This window comes from Oncorhynchus mykiss, chromosome 12 (genome assembly GCF_057628025.1).
Source record: "Oncorhynchus mykiss isolate SJ-2025 chromosome 12, ASM5762802v1, whole genome shotgun sequence".
NCBI classification, from domain to species: domain Eukaryota; kingdom Metazoa; phylum Chordata; class Actinopteri; order Salmoniformes; family Salmonidae; genus Oncorhynchus; species Oncorhynchus mykiss.
In genome coordinates this window covers 62,564,438-62,588,185 of record NC_143033.1, presented here as the reverse complement: position 1 = coordinate 62,588,185, position 23,748 = coordinate 62,564,438, and the positions used below count along the sequence as shown (strand labels likewise).

The following is a 23,748-nucleotide window of genomic DNA, read 5'->3' as shown; positions in this document are numbered from 1 at the left end:
GCATGAGAGCATCAGTCCCTCAGGGGTAAGTGCTCAGTCCCCTCCTGTACTCCCTGTTCACTCATGACTGCATGGCCAGGCACAACTCCAACACCATCATTAAGTTTGCTTATGACACAACAGCATGATCATCGACACTGATGAGACCGCCTATAGGGAGGAGGTCAGAGACCTGGCTGTGTCATGCCAGGATAACTTCCTCTCCCTCAATGTGATCAAGACAAATGAGATGATTGTGAACTACAGTGAAAGGAGGCCTGAGCACACCCCCATTCTCATCGGCGGGGCTGTACTGGAGCAGTTTGAGAACTTCAAGTTCCTTGGTGTCCACATCACCAGCAAACTATCCCGGTCCAAACACACCAAGACATTTGTTAAGAGGACATGACAAAGCCTATTCGCCTCAGGAGAAGATTTGGCATGGGTCCTTAGATCCTAAGCTGCCCAATCGAGAGCATCCTAACTGGTTGCATCACTGCCTGGTATGGCAACTGCTCGGCCTCCGACCGCAAGGCACTACAGAGGGTAGTGTGTACGGCCAAGTTTCCTTCCATTCAGGACCTCTATACCAGGCAGTGTCAAAGGAATGCCCTAAAAATTGTCAGAGTCCAGCCACCCTAGTCATAGACTGTTCTCTCTGCTACCGCACGGCAAGCGCTACTGGAGCGCCAAGTCTAGGTCAATAAGGCTTCTTAAGAGCTTCTATTCCCAAGCCATAAGACTCTTGAACAGCTAACCAAACGGCTACCCAGATTATTTGCATTGCCCCCCCCCCTCTTTTAAGCTGCTGCTACTCTTTGTTTATTATCTATGCATAGTCACTTTAACTCTACCTACATGTGCGGCAGGTAGCCTGGCGGGTAGGAATGTTGGGCCAGTAACCGGAAGGTTGCTGGACCAAATCCCTGCGCTGACAAGGCAAAAATCTGTTGTTCTGCACCCGAGCAACCCACTGTTCCCTGGGCGCCGGGGATGTCGATTAAGGCAGCCCCCCGCACCTCTCTTATTCAGAGGGGCCTGGTTAAATGCAGACGACACATTTCAGTTGAATGCATTCAGTTGTACAACTGACTAGGTATCCCCTTTGTGGTGCCAGGATAACTACCTCTCCCTCAATGTGACCAAGACAAAGGAGATGATTGTGGACAAGGCAAAAATCTGTCGTTCTGCCCCTGAGCAAGGCAGTTAACCCACTGTTCTTCGGGCGCCGTGGATGTCGATTAAGGCAATGCGACAAATAACATTTGATTGGATTCATACATGGCAAAAAAGACCAGTAAAAAAAATCATTATAAGGAATAAAGTTTTGAAGTGTCTGTCCTATATCTAGGAAATATAAGAAAACTCAGGAAATGTTTTAGATTTTTGGACATATATTGAACCCCTTTATTTTTGTTGGCACAAAACTACCTCCATACTGGGTTACCTTCAGACGAGTCAGACAACGGAGAACACCATCGTGTTTGTGAGAGTTTCCCCTTTCCACAGTAGGGTCATATTAGTTCGTATCCAAAACAGTTTGTGCTCTACATACAGAAGTTGGCACATCGGTGTTATCGACTTCAGAAGAGTCCCCTGGTCTTATGAGGGTCGTAGAGCAAAACGGAGAACACCATCGTGTTCGTGAGCGTCTCATCTTTCCACAGAGTGGTCATCGACTCATCCCAAGATGGCATAGCAGTTCAGACGTATTTTTGTCCTCGTCCTGTCGTGTATATAAATATATAGATATATTTAAAACTTTTTTTTCACATACATTTTTAATTTTCCAAAAACTCATCTTCAGAACACTCTCCTGCAATCCGCTTCACCAATTTATATTTATATAAAAAAGTATTATTTACCTCAGATCTGTAATCCTCCGAGAGGCTAGCCAGAAATTAGCCAGAAGCTAGCCGGGAGCTAGCCAGAAGCTTGTCCAGAAGCTACTCTAGAAGCTACTCTGAAGCTGGTTCAGAAGCTAGTTAGCTTATTTACTGGCTAATCGTTAGTACTCAGCTAACCACGGTTTGTGGTCATCGGCTGTCCTTTGGCTCGAGAATCTATCGCCAGTTTTGTACGGCTCAGTGCAGCGCAGCGCAGCGCAGCGCAGCGCGGCTCGGAACGGAACATACCGGATTTTGGCCGCTGGCTCTGGACATCCATACCTGGATCTCACAGCTAGCTAGCTGCTATCCGTGTGACTATCGGCTTTCGTCGATTCCGGAGCTAACATCAATTGTTCCGGAGCTAGCCAGCTGAAGAGTTCCATCAATCACTCCTGGGCTGCAGTCACCTATCCGGACCCGTTTTGCTGCCTACGCGGAGCCCCACCGGGCCTTCACGGTTGGACTGCCGACGTTGTCTACCCGAGGGAATTGTCCGGCTGGCTCCTCCGGCGCAACGTTGCTTGGGCGCCCATCTGCGGCCTGCTAGCCGTTGGCTATCTTATCGGCTGCTATCTGAATAGACAATCGGACAATTTTTATTTTATTTTTATTTATTTATTTATTTTTCTTCTTGGGCCTAACTATATATATTGTTTTTATTTTTGTTGTTGTTGTGTGATTTGGATTAATCCCCTCTACCACACGGAAACCCGCTAATCTACTGATGGAACCAATAGGATTGTTAGGGTTGGCTAATAACAGACCTCCATTCTATGCTAGCTTGCTCCTATGCTAGCTTGCTAACGATTTAGCTGTCTAAATCGCCGTGACCCCCAACCAACCTCTCCACTCACTGGACCCTTTTGATCACTCGACTGAGCATGCCTCTCCTTAATGTCAATATGCCTTGTCCATTGCTGTTCTGGTTAGTGTTTATTGGCTTATTTCACTGTAGAGCCTCTAGTCCTGCTCATTATACCTTATCCAACCTATTAGTTCCACCACCCACACATGCAATGACATCTCCTGGTTTCAATGATGTTTCTAGAGACAATATCTCTCTCTTCATCACTCAATACCTAGGTTTACCTCCACTGTATTCACATCCTACCTTACCTTTGTCTGTACATTATACCTTGATGCTATTTTATCGCCCCCAGAAACCTCCTTTTACTCTCTGTTCCAGACGTTCTAAACGACCAATTCTTATTGCTTTTAGCCGCACCCTTATTCTACTCCTACTCTGTTCCTCTGGCGATGTAGAGGTGAATCCAGGCCCTGCAGTGCCTAGCTCCACTCCTATTCCCCAGGTGCTCTCTTTTGACGACTTCTGTAACCGTAATAGCCTTGGTTTCATGCATGTTAACATTAGAAGCCTCCTCCCTAAGTTTGTTCTATTCACTGCTTTAGCACACTCTGCCAACCCGGATGTTCTAGCTGTGTCTGAATCCTGGCTTAGGAAGACCACCAAAAATTCAGACATTTTAATTCCAAACTACAACATTTTCAGACAAGATAGAACTGCCAAAGGGGGCGGTGTTGCAATCTACTGCAAAGATAGCCTGCAGAGTTCTGTCCTACTATCCAGGTCTGTACCCAAACAATTTGAACTTCTACTTTTAACTTCTACTTTTAAAAATCCACCTCTCTAAAAACAAGTCTCTCACCGTTGCCGCCTGCTATAGACCACCCTCTGCCCCCCATCTATCTTCAGAGCTTGTGCTGCTAGGCGACCTAAGCTGGAACATGCTTAACACCCCAGCCATCCTACAATCTAAACTTGATGCCCTCAACCTCACACAAATTATCAATGAACCTACCAGGTACCTCCCCAAAGCCTTAAACACGGGCACCCTCATAGATATCACCCTAACCAACTTGCCCTCTAAATACACCTCTGCTGTTTTCAACCAAGATCTCAGCGATCACTGCCTCATTGCCTGCATCCGTAATGGGTCAGCGGTCAAACGACCTCCACTCATCACTGTAAAACGCTCCCTGAAACACTTCAGCGAGCAGGCCTTTCTAATCGACCTGGCCGGGGTAACCTGGAAGGATATTGATCTCATCCCGTCAGTAGAGGATGCCTGGATATTTTTTTAAAATGCCTTCCTAACCATCTTAAATAAACATCCCCCATTCAAGAAATTTAGAACCAGGAATAGATACAGCCCTTGGTTCTCCCCAGACCTGACTGCCCTTAACCAACACAAAAACATCCTATGGCGTTCTGCATTAGCATCGAACAGCCCCCGTGATATGCAGCTGTTCAGGGAAGCTAGAAACCATTATACACAGGCAGTTAGAAAAGCCAAGGCTAGATTTTTCAAGCAGAAATTTGCTTCCTGCAACACTAACTCAAAAAAGTTCTGGGACACTGTAAAGTCCATGGAGAATAAGAACCCCTCCTCCCAGCTGCCCACTGCACTGAAGATAGGAAACACTGTCACCACTGATAAATCCACCATAATTGAGAATTTCAATAAGCATTTTTCTACAGCTGGCCATGCTTTCCATCTGGCTACTCCTAACCCGGTCAACAGCACTGCACCCCCCACAACAACTCGCCCAAGCCTTCCCCATTTCTCCTTCTCCCAAATCTGCTCAGCTGATGTTCTGAATGAGCTGCAAAATCTGGACCCCTACAAATCAGCCGGGCTAGACAATCTGGACCCTTTCTTTCTAAAATTATCTGCCAAAATTGTTGCCACCCCTATTACTAGCCTTTTCAACCTCTCTTTCGTGTCGTCTGAGATTCCCAAAGATTGGAAAGCAGCTGCGGTCATCCCCCTTTTCAAAGGGGGTGACACTCTTGACCCAAACTGCTACAGACCTATATCTATCCTACCATGCCTTTCTAAGGTCTTCGAAAGCCAAGTCAACAAACAGATTACCGACCATTTCGAATCTCACCATACCTTCTCTGCTATGCAATCTGGTTTCAGAGCTGGTCATGGGTGCACCTCAGCCACGCTCAAGGTCCTAAATGATATCTTAACCGCCATCGATAAGAAACATTACTGTGCAGCCGTATTCATTGATCTGGCCAAGGCTTTCGACTCTGTCAATCACCACATCCTCATCGGCAGACTCGACAGCCTTGGTTTCTCAAATGATTGCCTCGCCTGGTTCACCAACTACTTCTCTGATAGAGTTCAGTGTGTCAAATCGGAGGGTCTGCTGTCCGGACCTCTGGCAGTCTCTATGGGGGTGCCACAGGGTTCAATTCTTGGACCGACTCTCTTCTCTGTATACATCAATGAGGTCGCTCTTGCTGCTGGTGAGTCTCTGATCCACCTCTACGCAGATGACACCATTCTGTATACTTCTGGCCCTTCTTTGGACACTGTGTTAACAACCATCCAGGCAAGCTTCAATGCCATACAACTCTCCTTCCGTGGCCTCCAATTGCTCTTAAATACAAGTAAAACTAAATACATGCTCTTCAACCGATCGCTACCTGTACCTACCCGCCTGTCCAACATTACTACTCTGGACGGCTCTGACTTAGAATACGTGGACAACTACAAATACTTAGGTGTCTGGTTAGACTGTAAACTCTCCTTCCAGACCCATATCAAACATCTCCAATCCAAAGTTAAATCTAGAATTGGCTTCCTATTTCGCAACAAAGCATCCTTCACTCATGCTGCCAAACATACCCTTGTAAAACTGACCATCCTACCAATCCTCGACTTTGGCGATGTCATTTACAAAATAGCCTCCAATACCCTACTCAACAAATTGGATGCAGTCTATCACAGCGCAATCCGTTTTGTCACCAAAGCCCCATATACTACCCACCATTGCGACCTGTACGCTCTCGTTGGCTGGCCCTCGCTTCATACTCGTCGCCAAACCCACTGGCTCCATGTCATCTACAAGACCCTGCTAGGTAAAGTCCCCCCTTATCTCAGCTCGCTGGTCACCATTGCATCTCCCACCTGTAGCACACGCTCCAGCAGGTATATCTCTCTAGTCACCCCCAAAACAAATTCTTTCTTTGGCCACCTCTCCTTCCAGTTCTCTGCTGCCAATGACTGGAACGAACTACAAACATCTCTGAAACTGGAAACACTTATCTCCCTCACTAGCTTTAAGCACCAACTGTCAGAGCAGCTCACAGATTACTGCACCTGTACATAGCCCACCTATAATTTAGCCCAAACAACTACCTCTTTCCCTACTGTATTTTATTTATTTATTTATTTTGCTCCTTTGCACCCCATTATTTTTATTTCTACTTTGCACATTCTCCCATTGCAAATCTACCATTCCAGTGTTTTACTTGCTATATTGTATTTACTTTGCCACCATGGCCTTTTTGCCTTTACCTCCCTTATCTCACCTCATTTGCTCACATCGTATATAGACTTGTTTATACTGTATTATTGACTGTATGTTTGTTTTACTCCATGTGTAACTCTGTGTCGTTGTATGTGTCGAACTGCTTTGCTTTATCTTGGCCAGGTCGCAATTGTAAATGAGAACTTGTTCTCAACTTGCCTACCTGGTTAAATAAAGGTGAAATAAAATAAATAAATAAAATATGTGAACGACCGACTCCAGTCAGTCTTATGTAGCAATATTTTAAATGTTTTTTTTTTACATTGGATAAAAGTAGAGACAGAGCTAGAAAAGTATAAATCATACACTACAGTTGAGGAACAATGGGAATCTAATTCTGCTTTGAAAGTGAATAATCTTGTAACTTTTGAGAAAATGACCCTTGAATTTTTGGTACCTACTGGAGAGCTCTTCTTTGTCTACACTCATTCAGCATCTTTCACACCCTCTTAAGCTTTAGCTCCACCCATCTCTTTAAGGATTCACATGTGAGGCTATGTACTAAACAACCAAAGATTTCAAGATGAAAGACTGGATGATACTACGGGTCTGTTCGTAAATTTAATGGGGAGTGCCAGAGTGAGCTCTGGGCTTTCGTTAAGTCCTTGTCAGATTGTCCGTTTGTAAATTCAGAACGTTTTGCTCTCAGAGCGTTCCGAGCGCACACTGGATGCTCTGGCCGAAGAGTACAGTCATGGTCAAAAGTTTTGCGAATGACACAAATATTAATTTTCACAAAGTCTGCTGCCTCAGTTTGTATGATGGCAATTTGCATATACTCCAGAATGTTATGAAGAGTGATCAGATGAATTGTAATTAATTGCAAAGTCCCTCTTTGCCATGCAAATGAACTGAATCCCCCAAAAATATTTCCACTGCATTTCAGCCCTGCCACAAAAGGACCAGCTGACATCATGTCAGTGATTCTCTCGTTAACACAGGTGTGAGTGTTGATGAGGACAAGAATGGAGATCACTCTGTCATGCTGACTGAGTTTGAATAACAGACTGGAAGCTTCATAAGGAGGGTGGTGCTTGGAATCATTGTTCCTCCTCTGTCAATCATGGTTATCTGCAAGGAAACACATGCTGTCATCATTGCTTTGCACAAAAAGGGCTTCACAGGCAAGCATATTGCTGCCAGTAAGATTGCACCTAAATCAATAATTTATTGTTTCATCAAGAACTTCAAAGAGAGCGGTTCAATTGTTGTGAAGAAGGCTTCAGGGTGCCCAAGAAAGTCCAGCAAGCGCCAGGACCTTCTCCTAAAGTTGATTCAGCTGCGGGATCGGGCGCACCACCAGTACAGAGCTTGCTCAGGAATGGTAGCAGGCAGGTATGAATGCATCTGTACACACAGTGAGGCGAAGACTTTTGAAGGATGGCCTGGTGTCAAGAAGGGCAGCAAAGAAGCCACTTCTCTCCAGGAAAAATATCAGGGAAAGACTGATATTCTGCAAAAGGTACAGGGATTGGACTGCTGAGGACTAGGGTAATTTTCTCTGATGAATCCCCTTTCCGATTGTTTGGGGCATCCGGAAAAAGCTTGTCCGGAGAAGACAAGGTGAGCACTACCATCAGTCCTGTGTCATGCCAACAGTAAAGCATCCTGAGGCCATTCATGTGTGAGGTTGCTTCTCAGCCAAGGGAGTGGGTTCACTCACAATTTTGCCTAATAACATGAATAAAGAATGGTACCAACACATCCTCCGAGATCAACTTCTCCCAACCATCCAGGAACAGTTTGGTGACGAAAAATACATTTTCCAGCATGATGGAGCACCTTGCCATAAGACAAAAGTGATAACTAAGTGGCTCGGGGAACAAAGCATTGATATTTTGGGTCCATGGCCAGGAAACTCCCCAGACCTTAATCCCATTGGGAACTTGTGGTCAATCCTCAAGAGGCGGGTGGACAAACAAAAACCCACAAATTCTGTCAAACTCCAAGCATTGATTATGCAAAATTGGGCTGCCATCAGTCAGTATGTGTCCCAGAAGTTAATTGACAGCATGCCAGGGTAGATTGCAGAGGTCTTGATAAAGAAGGGTCAACACTGCAAATATTGACTTTTTGCATCAACATCACGTAATTGTCAATAAAAGCCTTTGACACTTATGAAATGCTTGTAATTATACTTCAGTAATCCATAGCAACATCTGACAAAAATATCTAAAGACACTGAAGCAGCAAACTGTGTAAATTAATATTTGTGTCATTCTCAAAACTTTTGGCCACGACTGTAGGGTTTATCTGAGCATTCTGACATAACAACAATAGTCAAGCACCCAAGCTAACGTTGGCTAGCTACTTCCAGACAGAAATGAGAGAACAGCTCACTCTGACCATTTTACTCACCCTAGCAGAGCTGGTTAGACTGTTTGTATGTTATCCAGAGCGTTGGTGATTGCAACCATGTGCTGGCAACAATGTAATTACTTTAATTAATTATTATTTAATTAATTCAATATTTAATGTTTACTGACACCGGCCATATTCAACGGGTGCTGAGCGTTTTTAAATTTGTCAGTTATTCCACGCTCTGGCACCCCTGAAGAGAGTACTCGGAGTAGATAGCCAGATCGACTTTACCAGCTACAGTACGTCTATCGACAGTTGTGGTAGTGACATCATGCACATTCTATTGAAGTGGTTACTTGCATAGGTGTTCAGACATGTAGCTAGCTAGCTAAGCAATAAACCATTATCCCAACTCATAATAGTACTACCCTGTATGAATCTGCAGGTAGCTAACCAACCAGGTTCAATGTTAGCTAGCTAAGATTAGGCTATAACTAGCAATGCAAATGGCTCTGAGATACAAATAATATTACTACACAGATAATAGACATAACGTTAGCTAGATAGCTAGCTAGCCAGCCAGCTAACGTTAAATGTGGCAAAGCAATTAACTCTTTGTCCTACAAAGTGTTATGTTTGGGGCATATCCAATGCAACACATTACTGAGTACCACTCCCCAAATGTTCAATTATAGTGGTGGCTGTATCATGATATGGGTGTGATTGTAATCATAATGGACAGGGGAGTTTTTAAAGATAAAAAAAAGAAAAAGAATGGAGCTAAGCACAGGCAAAATCCTAAAGTAAAACTTGGTTCAGTCTGCTTTCGAACAGACACTGGGAGATGAATTCACCTTTCAGCAGGACAATAACCTAAAACACAAGGCCAAATCTACACTGGATTTGCTTACCAAGAAGACAGTGAATACCGAGTTAGTTTTGACTTACATTTGCTTGAAAATCTATGGCAAGGTGATTCTAACATGTATTAACTCAGGGGGTTGAATAATTAAATTATATGATTATATTATAAATTTAAATTCTTCCCCTTTGACAGAATAATTTGCCAGCTGGAAAATGGACAGACAGCACCTTGTAAGGTTCTGTGGCACCGGCACACATGACTTGCGGGTATAATAACAGTTTTTCGCTGGGTACCCTGGATGCCAGCCTATTACCGGGACACATTTTACCACCTTAACTGAGTGAGGCTCATTGTCACAGAAGGGTTGACTGTAGGAGACATTTGTGCTGAGGCGAATTGGGCATCACCACAGACTTTTGTGAGATTTTATCACTTTGATGTCACTGCTCCCAGTGTGCTTACAGCTGGGACAGGGGAAAGTCACTAGGCAGAGCACCATGTGTGCAATACCCAGACTGCCGCATCTTGCAGGACGTAGTATCCTTTTGGGTTGGCATGGGGCCAGATTCTATTTCCCCATAATATGTTGTACTGGAGTAGACTGACTGAAAGGGAATTTCACATTATGACTAGGGCTGTGGCAGTCATGCCATTTTGTCAACTGGTTATTGCCATGCAAAAGACTGTTGGTCTCATGGTAATTGACCATTAATCAACAATCATGTTTAGCATCTCCAGGCCTCCACACGGCTGATGGGCGCCTTTGGAACATCCTACGTTGACAAAAATGATAATAAATATATTTAATATACACCATCACAATAGAGCCATTATTTATTTTAGTCAGGCCTATGGAAACATGATATGAAGAAAATGTATTTCAGAATATGAGTTTGTCTACTGTCGGCCGACAGTATGTTATATTACTATGCTCCATGCCATAGGCTGTTGATTTAATAAACTCAGCAACAACAAAAAATGTCCTCTCACTGTCAACTGCGTTTATTTCCAGCAAACTTAACATGTGTAAATATTTGTATGAACATAACAAGGTTCAACATGTAACGGCAGTTGTTGGTGGAAGAAGGTGAGGACCAAGGTGCAGCGTGGTATGTGTCCATATTTATTCAAATGAACACGCAAATAACAAAAATAGCAAAGAGAAACAACATAAAAACAGTTCTGGCTGGTGCAGACACGCAACAGAAAACAATCACCCACGAAACACAATAGAAAACAGGCTCCCTAAATATGGTTCTCAATCAGGGACAACGATTGACAGCTGCCTCTGATTGAGAACCATACCAGGCCAAAAACAGAAATAGCTAACATAGACAACCCACCCAACTCACGCCATGACCATACTAAAACAAAGACATAACAAAAGAACTAAGGTCAGAACGTGACACAACAACTGAGACATAAACTGAACAAGTTCCACAGACACGTGACTAACATAAATGGAACAATGTGTCCTTGAACAAAAGGAGGATCAAAATCAAAAGTAACAGTCAGTATCTGGTGTGGACACCAGCTGCATTAAGTACTGCAGTGCATCTCCTCCTCGTGGATTGCACCAGATTTGCCAGTTCTTGCTGTGAGATGTTACCTCACTCTTCCACCAAAGCATCTGCAAGTTCCCGTACATTTCTGGGGGGAATAGTCCTAGCCCTCATCCTCCGATCCAACAGGTCCCAGACGTGCTCAATGGGATTGAGATCCGGGCTCTTCGCTGGCCATGGCAAAACACTGACATTCCTGCCTTGCAGGAAATCACACACAGAACGAGCAGCATGGCTGGTGGCATTGTCATGCTGCAGGGTCATGTCAGGATGAGCCTGCAGGAAGGGTACCACATGAGTGAGGAGGATGTCTTCCCTGTAATGCACAGCGTTGAGATTGCCTGCAATGACAATAAGCTCAGTCCGATGATGCTGTGACACACCGCCCCAGACCATGACGGACCCTCCACCTCCAAATCGATTGCGCTCCAGAGTACAGGCCTCAGTGTAACGCTCATTCCTTTGACAATAAATGCGAATTCAACCATCACCCCTGGTGAGACAAAACTGTGACTCATCAGTGAAGAGCACCTTTTGCCAGTCCTGTCTGGTCCAGCGACAGTGGGTTTGTGCCCATAGGCGACGTTGTTGCCGGTGATGACTGGTGAGGACCTGCCTTACAACAGGCCTACAAGCCCTCAGTCCAGCCTCTCTCAGCCTATTGCGGACAGTTTGAGCACTGATGGAGGGATTGTGCGATCCTGGTGTAACTCGGGCAGTTGTTGTTGCCATCCTACACCTATCCTGCAGGTGTGATGATCGAATGTACCGATCCTGTGCAGGTGTTGTTACACGTGGTCTGCCACTGCGAGGACGATCAGCTGTCCGTCCTGTCTCCCTGTAGCGCTGTCTTATGCATCTCACAATACGGACATTGCAATTTATTGCCCTGGCCACATCTGCAGCCCTCATGCCTCCTTGCAGCATGCCTAAGGCATGTTCATGCAGATGAGCATTGACCCTGGGCATCTTTCTTTTGGTGTTTTTCAGAGTCAGTAGAAAGGCCTCTTTAGTGTCCTAATTTGTCATAGCTGTGACCTTAATTGCCTACCGTCTGTAAGCTGTTAGTGTCTTAACGACCGTTCCACAGGTGCATGTTCATTAATTGTTTATGGTTCATTGAACAAGCATGGGAAACAGTGTTTAAACCCTTTACAATGTAGATCTGTTAAGTTAGTTGGATATTTACGAATTATCTTTGAAAGACAGGGTCCTGAAAAAGGGATGTTTCTTCTTTGGAAGAAGAAGAATATAATTGAACTGAATAAAATAGAAAGGATATTTTCCCATTATGGAGCGAGTAAAGTTGTTGAGCATAAAATCAATCATTTGAAACAGGTCCTGTATGCTAGATTTAGAGTTATTTGGCAACTTTTGTTGTGAATGATACAAAACATAGAATGTCTTTGAAATCAAAACATTCAGGGTATATGGGCTGCATAGTGTGACTATAGGCTATTGATGATTTGAGAAAGTAGCGAAAAAAGACTATTCTCAATTTAATCTTGTCTTTACTAATATGTAAAATTTGTTTCGATTTAGAATGGCCCATGGGCTGGAATAGAGGCAGGGGAAAATAAGTAATCTGTATGCACTAGAGTAGCTAATGGAGGCCACAGGCTTTCCCGCCAATCCGTTTTGTAGGCTACTTCGTTTTATAGCAGAGCACGTGCTTTGAGAAGTAAATATAAGAACACTTATTTCACTCCATGCATCAACCACTGATTGAGGAGCATGCTCTCGCTGCCCGACAGGTGATATTACGCCCAAACTCTGAATGCCATGGGCTCATCAACCTTGTTTCTGTAGCTACCCAGTGCTTAATTTTGGAAACCAAGTGAAATCTGTTCAGGAATATTAAAACATATTTCGGCTTCCCGCGTGGCCCAGTGGTCTAGGGCACTGCATCGCAGCGCTAGCTGTGCCACCAGAGACTCTGGGTTCCCGCCCATTAATCATCACCTTAGAAAGCGCTGTCTGTTTCTTGTGTTAGGCTTTGAAACAACCATGCTGTTGAAATTCTTTATTCAAATTCATCACAGTGAGGTGAGTTTTAAAAAGTACAATAGGCCTACTGTTATGATAAAGTGTTTGATGTGATTTTTGATTGCATCTGTATTGATGTCAGAGTAGTTAAAGGGACAATAGAGCCCTGAGTACCAGGCTAATAAGACCTGATGGTAGTTAGCAAGTTGGATACTACTAAAGCATGCCCAGAGTGCATAAACAAGATGACCGTGGCTCAAAGGTCACATTGAATTTCACGTGGATTTCATTGGCCTTGTCAAGTTTGACTTCAGATCCTTCAACCGAAGTCACGAGAGTGTGACTCCTCATAGTATGTTGTACCTCGTTTTCCTTCCTCCTGGGAACAGAAGTTATAGTACTAACTCTACGTTCTACAGTAGCTCTGTTTGACTTCTCATACTAGATCCTAGTTAATAAGCTTTTTAGATATGAAAAAATATAACTTTTTTGCTAGTTCCAATTTATATTACTAGCAATATCAACCTTCATAAATTGGTCAATGGCTTTCGAGGTTATGGTTCTCAGAAATGGCTAGGCATACACTACCGGTCAAAAGTTTTAGAACACCTGCTCATTCAAGGGTTTTTATTTATTTTTATTATTTTCTAACATTGAAGAATAATAGTGAAGACATGAAAACGATGAAATAACATATAATAACATATATAACAATCATGTAGTAACCAAAAAGTGTTCAACAAATCAAAATATATTTTAGATTTTAGATTCTTCAAAGTAGCCACCCTTGCTGACAGCTTTGCACAATCTTGGCATTATCTCAACCAGCTTCACCTGGAATGCTTTTCCAACAGTCTTGAAGGAGCTCACACATATGCTGAGCACTCGTTGGCTGCTTTTCCTTCATTCTGCTGTCCAACTCATCCCAAATCATCTCAAATGGGTTGCCGTCGGGTGATTGTGTAGGCCAGGTATGCAGCACTCCTACACTCACCTTCTTGGTTAAATAGCCCTTACACAGTCTGGAGGTGTGTTGGGTGATTGTCCTGTTGAAAAACAAATGATAGTCCCACTAAGCACAAACCAGATGGGATGGCGTATCGCTGCAGAATGCTGTGGTAGCCATGCTCGTTAAGTGTGCCTTGAATTCTAAATATATCACAGATTGTCACCAGCAAAGCACCCCCACACCATAACACCTCCTCCTCCATGCTTCACGGAAATACCCATGCAGAAATCATCCGTTCACCCACACCTCGTCTCATGAAGACATGGCGGTCGGAACCAAAAATCTCAAATTTGGACTCCAGAGCAAGGGACAAATGTCCACCAGTCTAATGTCCATTGCTCGTGTTTCTTGGCACAAGCAAGTCTCTTCTTTTTAATGGTGTCCTTCAGTAGTGGTTCCTTGCAGCAATTTGACCATGAAGGCCTGATTCACACTGTCTCCTCTGAACACAGTCTCCTTGATGTTACTTGAACTCTATGAAGCATTTATTTGGGCTGCAATTTCTGAGGCTGGTTACTCTAATGAACTTGTCCTCTGCAGTAGAGGTAACGCTGGGTCTGCCATTCCTATGGCAGTCCTCATGAGAGCCAGTTTCATCATAGCGCTTGATAGTTTTTGCGACTGCACTTGAAGAAACTTTTAAAGTTCTTGAAATGTTCCATATTGACTGACCTTCATGACTTAAAGTAATGATGGACTGTCGTTTCTCTTTGCTTATTTGAGCTGTTCTTGCCATAAAATGTACTTGGTATTTTACCAAATAAGGCTATCTTCTGTATACCCCCTACCTTGTCACAACACAACTGTTAGGCTCAAAAGCATTAAGAAGGAAAGACATTTCACAAATTAACTTTTGAGAAGGCACACTTGTAAATGCATTCCAGGTGACTACCTCATGAATCTGGTTGAGAGAATGCCAAGAGTGTGAAAAGCTGTCATCAAGGCAAAGGGTGGCTATTTGAAGAATCTCAAATATAAAATACATTTTGATTTATTTAACACTTTTTTTTGGTTGCTACGTGATTCTATATGTGTTATTTCATAGTTTTGTTGTCTTCACTATTATTCTACAATGTAGAAAATAGTACAAATAAAGAAAAACCCTTGAATGAGTAGGTGTTGTAAAACCTTTGACCAGTGGTGTACGTTATTTATTTTTTAAGATATAAACTTAGGCCAGGATTCAATCAGATCAGCGGGAACCTGCGTTAGCCATCAAGAGCATTGCTTTCATTTAGGCTGTGTCAGAGGTGTAACTGCATTAGAGCTGCCAAATCCACAAGTGGCTTCTATTGCGGACATTACCAACATGCACGAAATGTATGATGTAATCTTCACCTCGATTAGGGTGACATACAGTACACTCTGTACAAAACATTAGGAACACCTTTGTTGGTTCCACTTTTCTGGGCTCTGTTATTTACTTAACAAATAGGGAATACTCAAAATGTGCACTTATAAATCATAACAATTTTAATCATAATACAGCTGTAGACAGAAGTCAAAGATCAAACATCAAACATACAACTGATGGAGTTCTGAGTTCTGAAAAATAGGAAAAGTCCAAGTTGCTTTTAATATGCTTGCAGTCAACCCCTAGTGATGTAACTGCCTACGTCAACACCTTCTACTCATGAGACCAAACCCATGCATAGACAGTTTTACAAACTTGCAGGAGAGAACAATAGTTCCAGTGTTTTCTAAGGGCTCAGCAGTATTTTTCCACTCTCCAAGTTGCTTTATAGTGGTATGTCTGACTTGTCTCTTATTTCTTTCACTCCCTTGCAGGATTCTGTGTCTATAAATCTCTTTTAGCCTTGAGGCGCTTTCTCACAGACACCCTGTTTTGACTGCAATAACTCACACATCTCTCAGACCGTTTCTTATAAGAGGCAGGGACTAGAAACAATATTAAACCTTATAATTAATATATATATTGCTTATCTGTAGTCCAGGACCCTATAGATGTAGTGAGGGAGGGTTCTTATAGCCCTTCCCCTTCTATTAATACAACATCAGCTTAATCAATTATAATAATAACATCAATCATTGAGTGCAGCCCCTAGCATGACCCCAAAGTTGACCCCATCACCTTCCTGATATTGAGTTTCACCCCATTTTGCCCTCAGATCAGCCTCAATTCATCAGGGCATGGACTCTACAAGGTGTCGAAAGCGTTCCACAGGGTTACTGGCCCATGTTGACTAATGCTTGTGTCAAGTTGGCTGGATGTCTTTTGGGTGGTGGACCATTCTTGATACACACGGGAAACTGTTGAGTGTGAAAAACCCAGCAGCATTGCAGTTCTTGACACACTCAAACCAGTGCACCTACTGCTATACCTCGTTGAAAGGCTCTTAAATCTTGTGTCCTGCCCATTTGCCCTCTGAATGACACAAGCTTAAAAATCCTTCTTTGAGGTGACATCAATTAGGGATCATAGCTTTCACCTGGTCAGTCTGTCATGGAAAGAGCAGGTGTTCTTAATGTTTTGTACACCCCCGTTATTTAATAATGTTTAATTTGAGTGTCATTATTTCTATATAGCCAACACTTTCTCGTTCTGAACGTGAAAAAAACTAACCATAAAACAACTTAGCCTTTTTAGAGCACTAGATGGTCCTGTAGTAAGCAGTAGTTTCGCAGACAACAGTTCTGAGAATTCGAACTGTGTGTGAGCATTGGTTACAGTCCCATCAACTCTGTTCAATTTTGGAAGCTAACTCCATAATCACAAGTGCATTATCTGTACAAAGACAGACATTCAATCTGAACTGAGTTACGGAGCAGCACACTATAACAGACTTTTAATTAAGGGTAATTTATTTTTGAGACAACATTCTTAACATGAATGCAATCTCTGTGAATGTCGGAGAAAATGTATTTTAATGATGCATTGTTGGCTGTATAGTGTGCTGCTCTATAACACATCTTGGATTGAATCTCGGCCTTATTTATTTATAATGTTTTCTTGTTTTTGTTTTTCGTTAAGGGGTGGCAGAGGACGGGCCACGGGTGATTTTCAGTGTGGACCTCTGGCATCCAAATGTGGCTGCAGCAGAAAGACAGGCCCTGGACTACATTTTCTGCCCTGACCAATGAACTACAACTTCCACTGTGCACATGTTCTAGTTGTGCTCCACCCTTATTTGATATGAGGGAAAGGTGCCCAAACCTCGTCTCGAGGGCTGTGCTCTTCAACCTCAATGTTCATCCAGTCCGAGTATCACTGTGTGTGTTACCAGTGAATCCACTGAAACAGTCCAAATAGCCAAAGGGAGCTTACCCACCTTTATTTAACTAGGAAAGTCAGTTAAGAACAAATTCTTGTTTACAATGACAGCCTACCCCGGCCAAACTCAGGCGACTCCCTATCACGGCCGGATGTAATAAAGCCTGGATTTGGTTGAGTTGTCAACTAAGCTGAATTCACTGTGAAAATAAATAAATAAATCCCCATGTCATTGGATTTCGGTAAAACGTTGGGTCAAAAAAAGACTACAATTTCCTTATGTTGATGACTTCTTTAAAATCCATGTTGATTCAACATCATGCCATAACATTTTGGGGGTTGGAATGACATATAAACAACATTGATTCAACCAGTTTTGACCAGTGGGTAGAAACAGAATGAACGTACAGTCATTTAAGATCAGAACTGGTCTTTGCTGCTTTAAACTGCACACGTGCACTCACACACACATTTGGACTGCACTGTCTTAATAACAAAACATACAAATGACATTGCGGATTGATCACAGCTTTTTGATAGGTGACCTCATGATGCAAAGGAATCCTCCAATAAAACAAGTAAATATTTATTATTTTGTAGAACTGTATCATCACAGTTTTTGCTCAACACATGGTTTTCATAAGTAACTGCAGAAACTGTGAGGGAAAAAAGTCAATTAACCACTGTTTTATCTATTCAGTTTTGTTATTATACTGTGATCTAGATATTTAATTTGGTTTGACTCAATAGATTTTTTGTGAGCATGCTTAAATATATATATATATATAAACTCAGCAAAAAAAGAAACGTCCTCTCATTGTCAACTGCGTTTATTTCCAGCAAACTTAACATGTGTAGCTATTTCTATGAACATAACAAGATTCAACAACTGAGTCAAAAACTGAACATGTTCCACAGACACGTGACAACAGAAATTGAATAATGTGTCCATGAACATAGGTGGCTGGGTGGGGGGGGGGGGGGGGGCAAAATCAAAAATAACAGTCAGTATCTGGTGTATCCACCAGCTGCATTAAGTACTGCAGTGCATCTCCTCCTCGTGGACTGCACCAGATTTGCCCGTTCTTGCTGTGAGATGTTACCCCACTCTTCCACCAAGGCACCTGCAAGTTCATACATTTCTGGGGGGAACGGCCCTAGCCCTCACCCTCCGATCCAACAGGTCCCAGACGTGCTCAATGGGATTGAGATCCGGGCTCTTTGCTGGCCTTGGCAGAACACTGACATTCCTGTCTTGCAGGAAATCACACACAGAATGAGCAGTATGGCTGGTGGCATTGTCATGCTGGAGGGTCATGTCAGGATGAGCCTGCAGGAAGGGTACCACATGAGGGAGGAGGATGTCTTCCCTGTAACGCACAGCGTTGAGATTGCCTGCAATGACAACAAGCTCAGTCCGATGATGCTGTGACACACCGCCCCAGACCATGACGGACCCTCCATCTCCAAATCGATCCCGCCTCAGAGTACAGGCCTCGGTGTAACGCACATTCCTTCGACAATAAACGCGAATCCAACCATCACCCCCTGATGAGACAAAACTACGACTCGTCAGTGAAGAGCACTTTTTGCCAGTCCTGTCTCGTCCAGCGACGGTCGGTTTGTGCCCATAGGCAACGCTGTTTCCGGTGATGTCTGGTGAGGACCTACCTTACAACAGGCCTACAAGCCCTCAGTCCAGCCTCTCTCAGCCTATTGAGGACAGTCTGAGCACTGATGGAGAGATTGTGCTTTCCTGGTGTAACTCGGGCAGTTGTTGTTGCCTTCCTGTCCCGCAGGTGTGATGATCGGATGTACCGATCCTGTGCAGGTGTTGTTACACATGGTCTGCCACTGCGAGGACGATCAGCTGTCCGCCCTGTCTCCCTGTAGCGCTGACTTAGGCACCTCACATTACGGACATTGCAATTTATTGCCCTGGCCACATCTGCAGTCCTCATGCCTCCTTGCAGCATGCCCAAGGCACGTTCACGCAGATGAGCAGGGACATCTTTCTTTTGGTGTTTTTCAGAGTCAGTAGAAAGGCCACTTTAGTGTCCTAAGTTTTCATAACTGTGACCTTAATTGCCTACCGTCTGTAAGCTGTTAGTGTCTTAACGACCGTTCCACAGTCGCATGTTCATTAATTGTTTATGGTTCATTGAACAAGCATGGAAAACAGTGTTTAAACCCTTTGCAATGAAGATCTGTGAAGTTATTTGGATTTTTTCTAATTATCTTTGAAAGACAGGGTCCTGAAAAAGGGACATTTATTTTTTTGCTGAGTTTATATATATACAGTACCAGTCAAGTTTTTGGACACTCAAGGGTTTTTCTTAATTTTTACTATTTTCTACATTGTAGAATAATAGTGAAGACAAACGTTTAAATAACACATATGGAATCGGGTAGTAACTAAAAAGTGTTAAACAAATCATAATAGATTTTTTAGATTTTTCAAAGTAGCCACCCTTTGCCTTGACAGCTTTGCACACTCTGGCATTCTTTCTGCCATCTTCACCTGGAATGTTTATCCAAGAGCCTTGAACAAGTTCCCACATATGCTGAGCACATGTTGGCTGCTTTTCCTTCACTCTGTGGTCCAACTCATCCCAAATCGTCTCAATTGGGTTCAGGTTCGGATGATTGTGGAGGCCAAGTCATCTTATGCAGAACTCCATCACTCTCATTTGTGGTAAAATAGCCCGTACACAGCCTGGAGGTGTGTTGGGTCATTGTCCCATTGAAAAACAAATGATTGTCCCACTAAGTACAAACCAGATGGGATGGCGTATTGCTGCAGAATGCTGTGGTAGCCATGCTGGTTAAGTGTGCCTTGAATTCTAAATATATCACTGACAGTGTCACCAGCAAAGCACCATCACACCTCCTCCGCCATGCTTCACGGTGGGAACCACATATGTGACTATTATCGGTCCACTGACTCTGCATCTCACAAAGATACGACAGTTGGATCCAAAAATCACAAATTTGAACTCATCAGATCAAAGGGCAGATTTCCACCAGTCTAATGTCCATTGCTCCGGTTTCTTTGCCAAAGCAGGTCTCTTATTCTTAATGGTGTCCTTCAGTAGTGGTTTCTTTGCAGCAATTCGACCATGAAGGCCTGATTCACGCAATCGTCTCTGAACAGTTGATGTTGATGTGTCTGTTACTTGAACTCTGTGAAGCATTTATTTGGGCTGCAATTTCTGAGGCTGGTAACTATAATGTACTTATCCTCAGGTAACTTCCTGTGGCGGTCTCGTGAGAGACAGTTTCATCATAGCTCTTGATGGTTTTTGCGACTGCACTTGAAGAAACATTCGAAGTTCTTGAAATGTTCCAGGTTTTGACTGACCATCATGTCTTAAAGTAACAATGGACTGTCATTTCTCCTTGGTTATTTGAGCTATTCTTGCCATAATATGGTCTTGGTCTTTTACTAAATAGGGCTATCTTCTGTATACCATCCCTACCTTCTCACAACACAACTGATTGGCTCAATGCATTAAGAAGGAAAGAAATTCCATAAATGAACTTTTAACAAGGCACACCTGTTAATTCAAATACATTCCAGGTGACAACCTCATAAAGCTGGTTGAGATAATGCCAAGAGTGGGCAAATCTGTCATCAAGGCAAGGGTGGCAACTTTGAAGAATCTAAAATATATTTTGGTTTGTTTAACACTTTTGGTTACTACATGATTCCATATGTGTTATTTCATAGTTTTGATGTATTCACTATTCTACAATGTAGAAAATAGTAAAATAAAGAAAAACCCTGGAATGAGTAGGTGTGCCCAAACTTTTGACTGGTACTGTATATACACAATCATGTGGAATTGAAAAGCATAGTCTGTAAGAACAAATCATAGCACTGATGAAGCATGTTCTGCACTGTATGTGAATATGTAGCTAATAAAAGTGTCCAAATATCCTCTCATTCAATATTTACATTACATTTGAGTCATTTAGAAGACTGTCTAATCCAAAGTGATTTTACAGTCAGTGCATTAGTTCCACCACTGAGGTGCCAGCACAGAGAAGAACTGAAATTTGGATGAGTGGGAGTTGGCCCCTCGCAGGGATGGTGGTTCCAAGTGGCCAGAGGTGGCAGAATGGAGTGCTCGTGCTGGAGTGTAGGACTTGACCATTTAGTTGAGGTAGGGAGGAACAGTTCCCTGTGCTACTCTGTAGGCAAGTGAGGATCTTGAATTTAATGTGAGGTGCTACTGCATAGTAATGTCACAAGAGTTCATTTAACTTCTATGAAGTCAAATGTAACACTATTTTGGGATTTATATGGTCCCACCCCCATTTTGTGTTAAAACTACTCTGGTCATGGTGTTAATATTTTTTGAGTCAAAACAACACTACAGATGTCAGATCTTAATCTTCACTCTTGTCACAGAGAAATGTCCTGTTGCATCAGGGAATTCAAATGAGCCTTGGTATTCCTTGAACATGAGCAGTTCTCTTTCTCTCCATGCAGTGGCAGTCAAGTCATTGGGATCTGCTGTCAATAACATTCTCTCTCGCTCGCTCAAACGCAAGGCCTATCTATGTCTTATTACTGCAGCATTCAAATGTAAAAAACTTTATCTGAAATGTAGCCATACAGATCAACAACCATTATTTTATATAGCTTAATAACACCAGATAGATATTGGTCTCCTCTAGGCAATGGCATACAAGTGTGGAGTGTATCCTAAGGTTACGAAGGAACTGTCAAAATTGAGTTCAATCGTGGCCTGGGGTGGTCGAGTACAGGGTGTCCCAAACTCGGCCTGGGGCCTCCCTTGGGTGCACATTTTAGTTTTGCCCTAGCACTGCACAGCTGATTCAAATAATCAAAGCTTGATGATGAGTTGGTTATTTGTGCTAGGGCAGAAACCAAAATGTGCACCGAGGGGAGGCCCCAGGCCCGAGTTTGAGAAACCCTGGTTTAGTTGTTAAGGCCGCTGCCTTCAGCGCACATATAGACTTAGCGTGTCTACGTGGGTTTGATTCTGGCCCACTTGGGTTTGATTCTGGCCCACGCCCTTCTGGTACAGATAACTCAATGCCCCCGATTTGACTTGATTTAGTTACAAATTTCAAATATGGACAGTCCAGGGATATTTTACCCCCGATCTTGATAAGAAATAATCATACCAGACACTTTTGGATAACATAAATAGGAAACAAATAACATAAGTAGGCTACACCAACATTAGTTTCTATTCCTACAGTGTCGGGTGAATTGCCACAGTTGATTTGCCGTGGTAAATGAGGAAATAGTTTATTTCTAGTGTATTCAATTGATTGTCAAATAGATAAATCACTCTTAGTCTGTTAAAAAAGGACGAAGTTGTTCTGATGACAATAACGACCCGAGGGTGTGTAATGGGAATTTTAATGATTGTGCTTTTCTTATAACTAATTTCTATGTTCTATTCATGTGTTGTTCTAATAACCAATTTCTGTGTTCATGCAAGTATCTGACTGTACAAATCACCTATCAGTAGCTGCAATTTGGCAGGAGACCCAGACCGTGTTTTGAGAACGAACGACTGTGTTTTGAGAACAAACAAAATATCTGTTTCAAGGTCTCAGCTTAGAGAGAAAGAAGCCTTGTGAGGTGTTGGTCTCTCACATTATGAAACCGTATTGGTCGGTCACATGAATGAGACAAAATGGTCATTATTAATAAATTATGCTAAATCATGCAAATATAACTTGTCTGCTGGGACTGCTCCTGATTGACATGCAAACTATGATGCATTGAGTTGATTGGATACCTTTTCAGCGCGCTTCGAGTGTCCCTGTGTAAGAATTTCCACGACAGGTGAACATGGCTTGAAAGACTTTGGTTGCAAGAAGGATTCAGGCAGAGAGGAAGAAGCGACGTGAGAAAGGGCTGTCCAGAATAAGCCTTCCTGCCTTTAGGACAACAACTCCCATTGTTAGGGCGGTGTCGTGACTTTACTTTCATTAATCTGAGGACTGTTATTTATCTAATCAACTAACTGTGTTTAATTGTTACGCAATTTAAATTAATCATGTAACAATTGAACTCGTTTGGAATTTGGGACACTACGAGAGTGGTTGTTTAAAGAGTTTTGAATTAAACTCTAAAGGTCTTTATCTATCACATCCATAAAACAGTCAACGTACCAATCATAACCTCTTATCTTATCATCATTCTGAACAGTCATAACCTCCTTGGATCTGAAAAAAAAACCCAGCCTTACTTATGATTCAGTACCATACAAATTGGTTTAATTATTTATTTACAAGCTAACTAAATGATAACACAGAATAAACATACACACTTAATACATTAGGAAATGGCCCCTAGCGAACTAACACAACATGGTGGCTTTTTACACAATGACATGGAGAGGGAGAGAAACTAGCGGCGGTTCGTGTGCAAAGTATATGATTACTATGAGAGTAGTTTCTAAAATGTATCAACGATAAGTGTCTCTTTCTCTCTGTACCAGTGATTGTCTGAGATGGGAGTTTCTTGCCTCTTCCTCGTGTTGATATTTAGAATTCAAACCACTTTAGACATGGGCTGCAGCTCCCCGACT

At 42.7% G+C, this 23,748-nt stretch overlaps 1 protein-coding gene across 1 annotated transcript in view; it reads left to right on the top strand.

Moving 5' to 3' along the window:
* The window catches only part of asphd1 (aspartate beta-hydroxylase domain containing 1), a 65,286-nt gene extending 44,170 nt beyond the window's left edge, over nucleotides 1-21,116 (top strand). Inside the window, exon 6 of the mRNA XM_021624315.3 lies at nucleotides 16,931-21,116. Within this exon, the coding sequence (XP_021479990.1) occupies nucleotides 16,931-17,040 (110 nt within the window). The 3' untranslated portion in view covers nucleotides 17,041-21,116. The remainder of the gene's footprint in view (nucleotides 1-16,930) is intronic.
* Nucleotides 21,117-23,748: the final 2,632 nt, after the last annotated feature.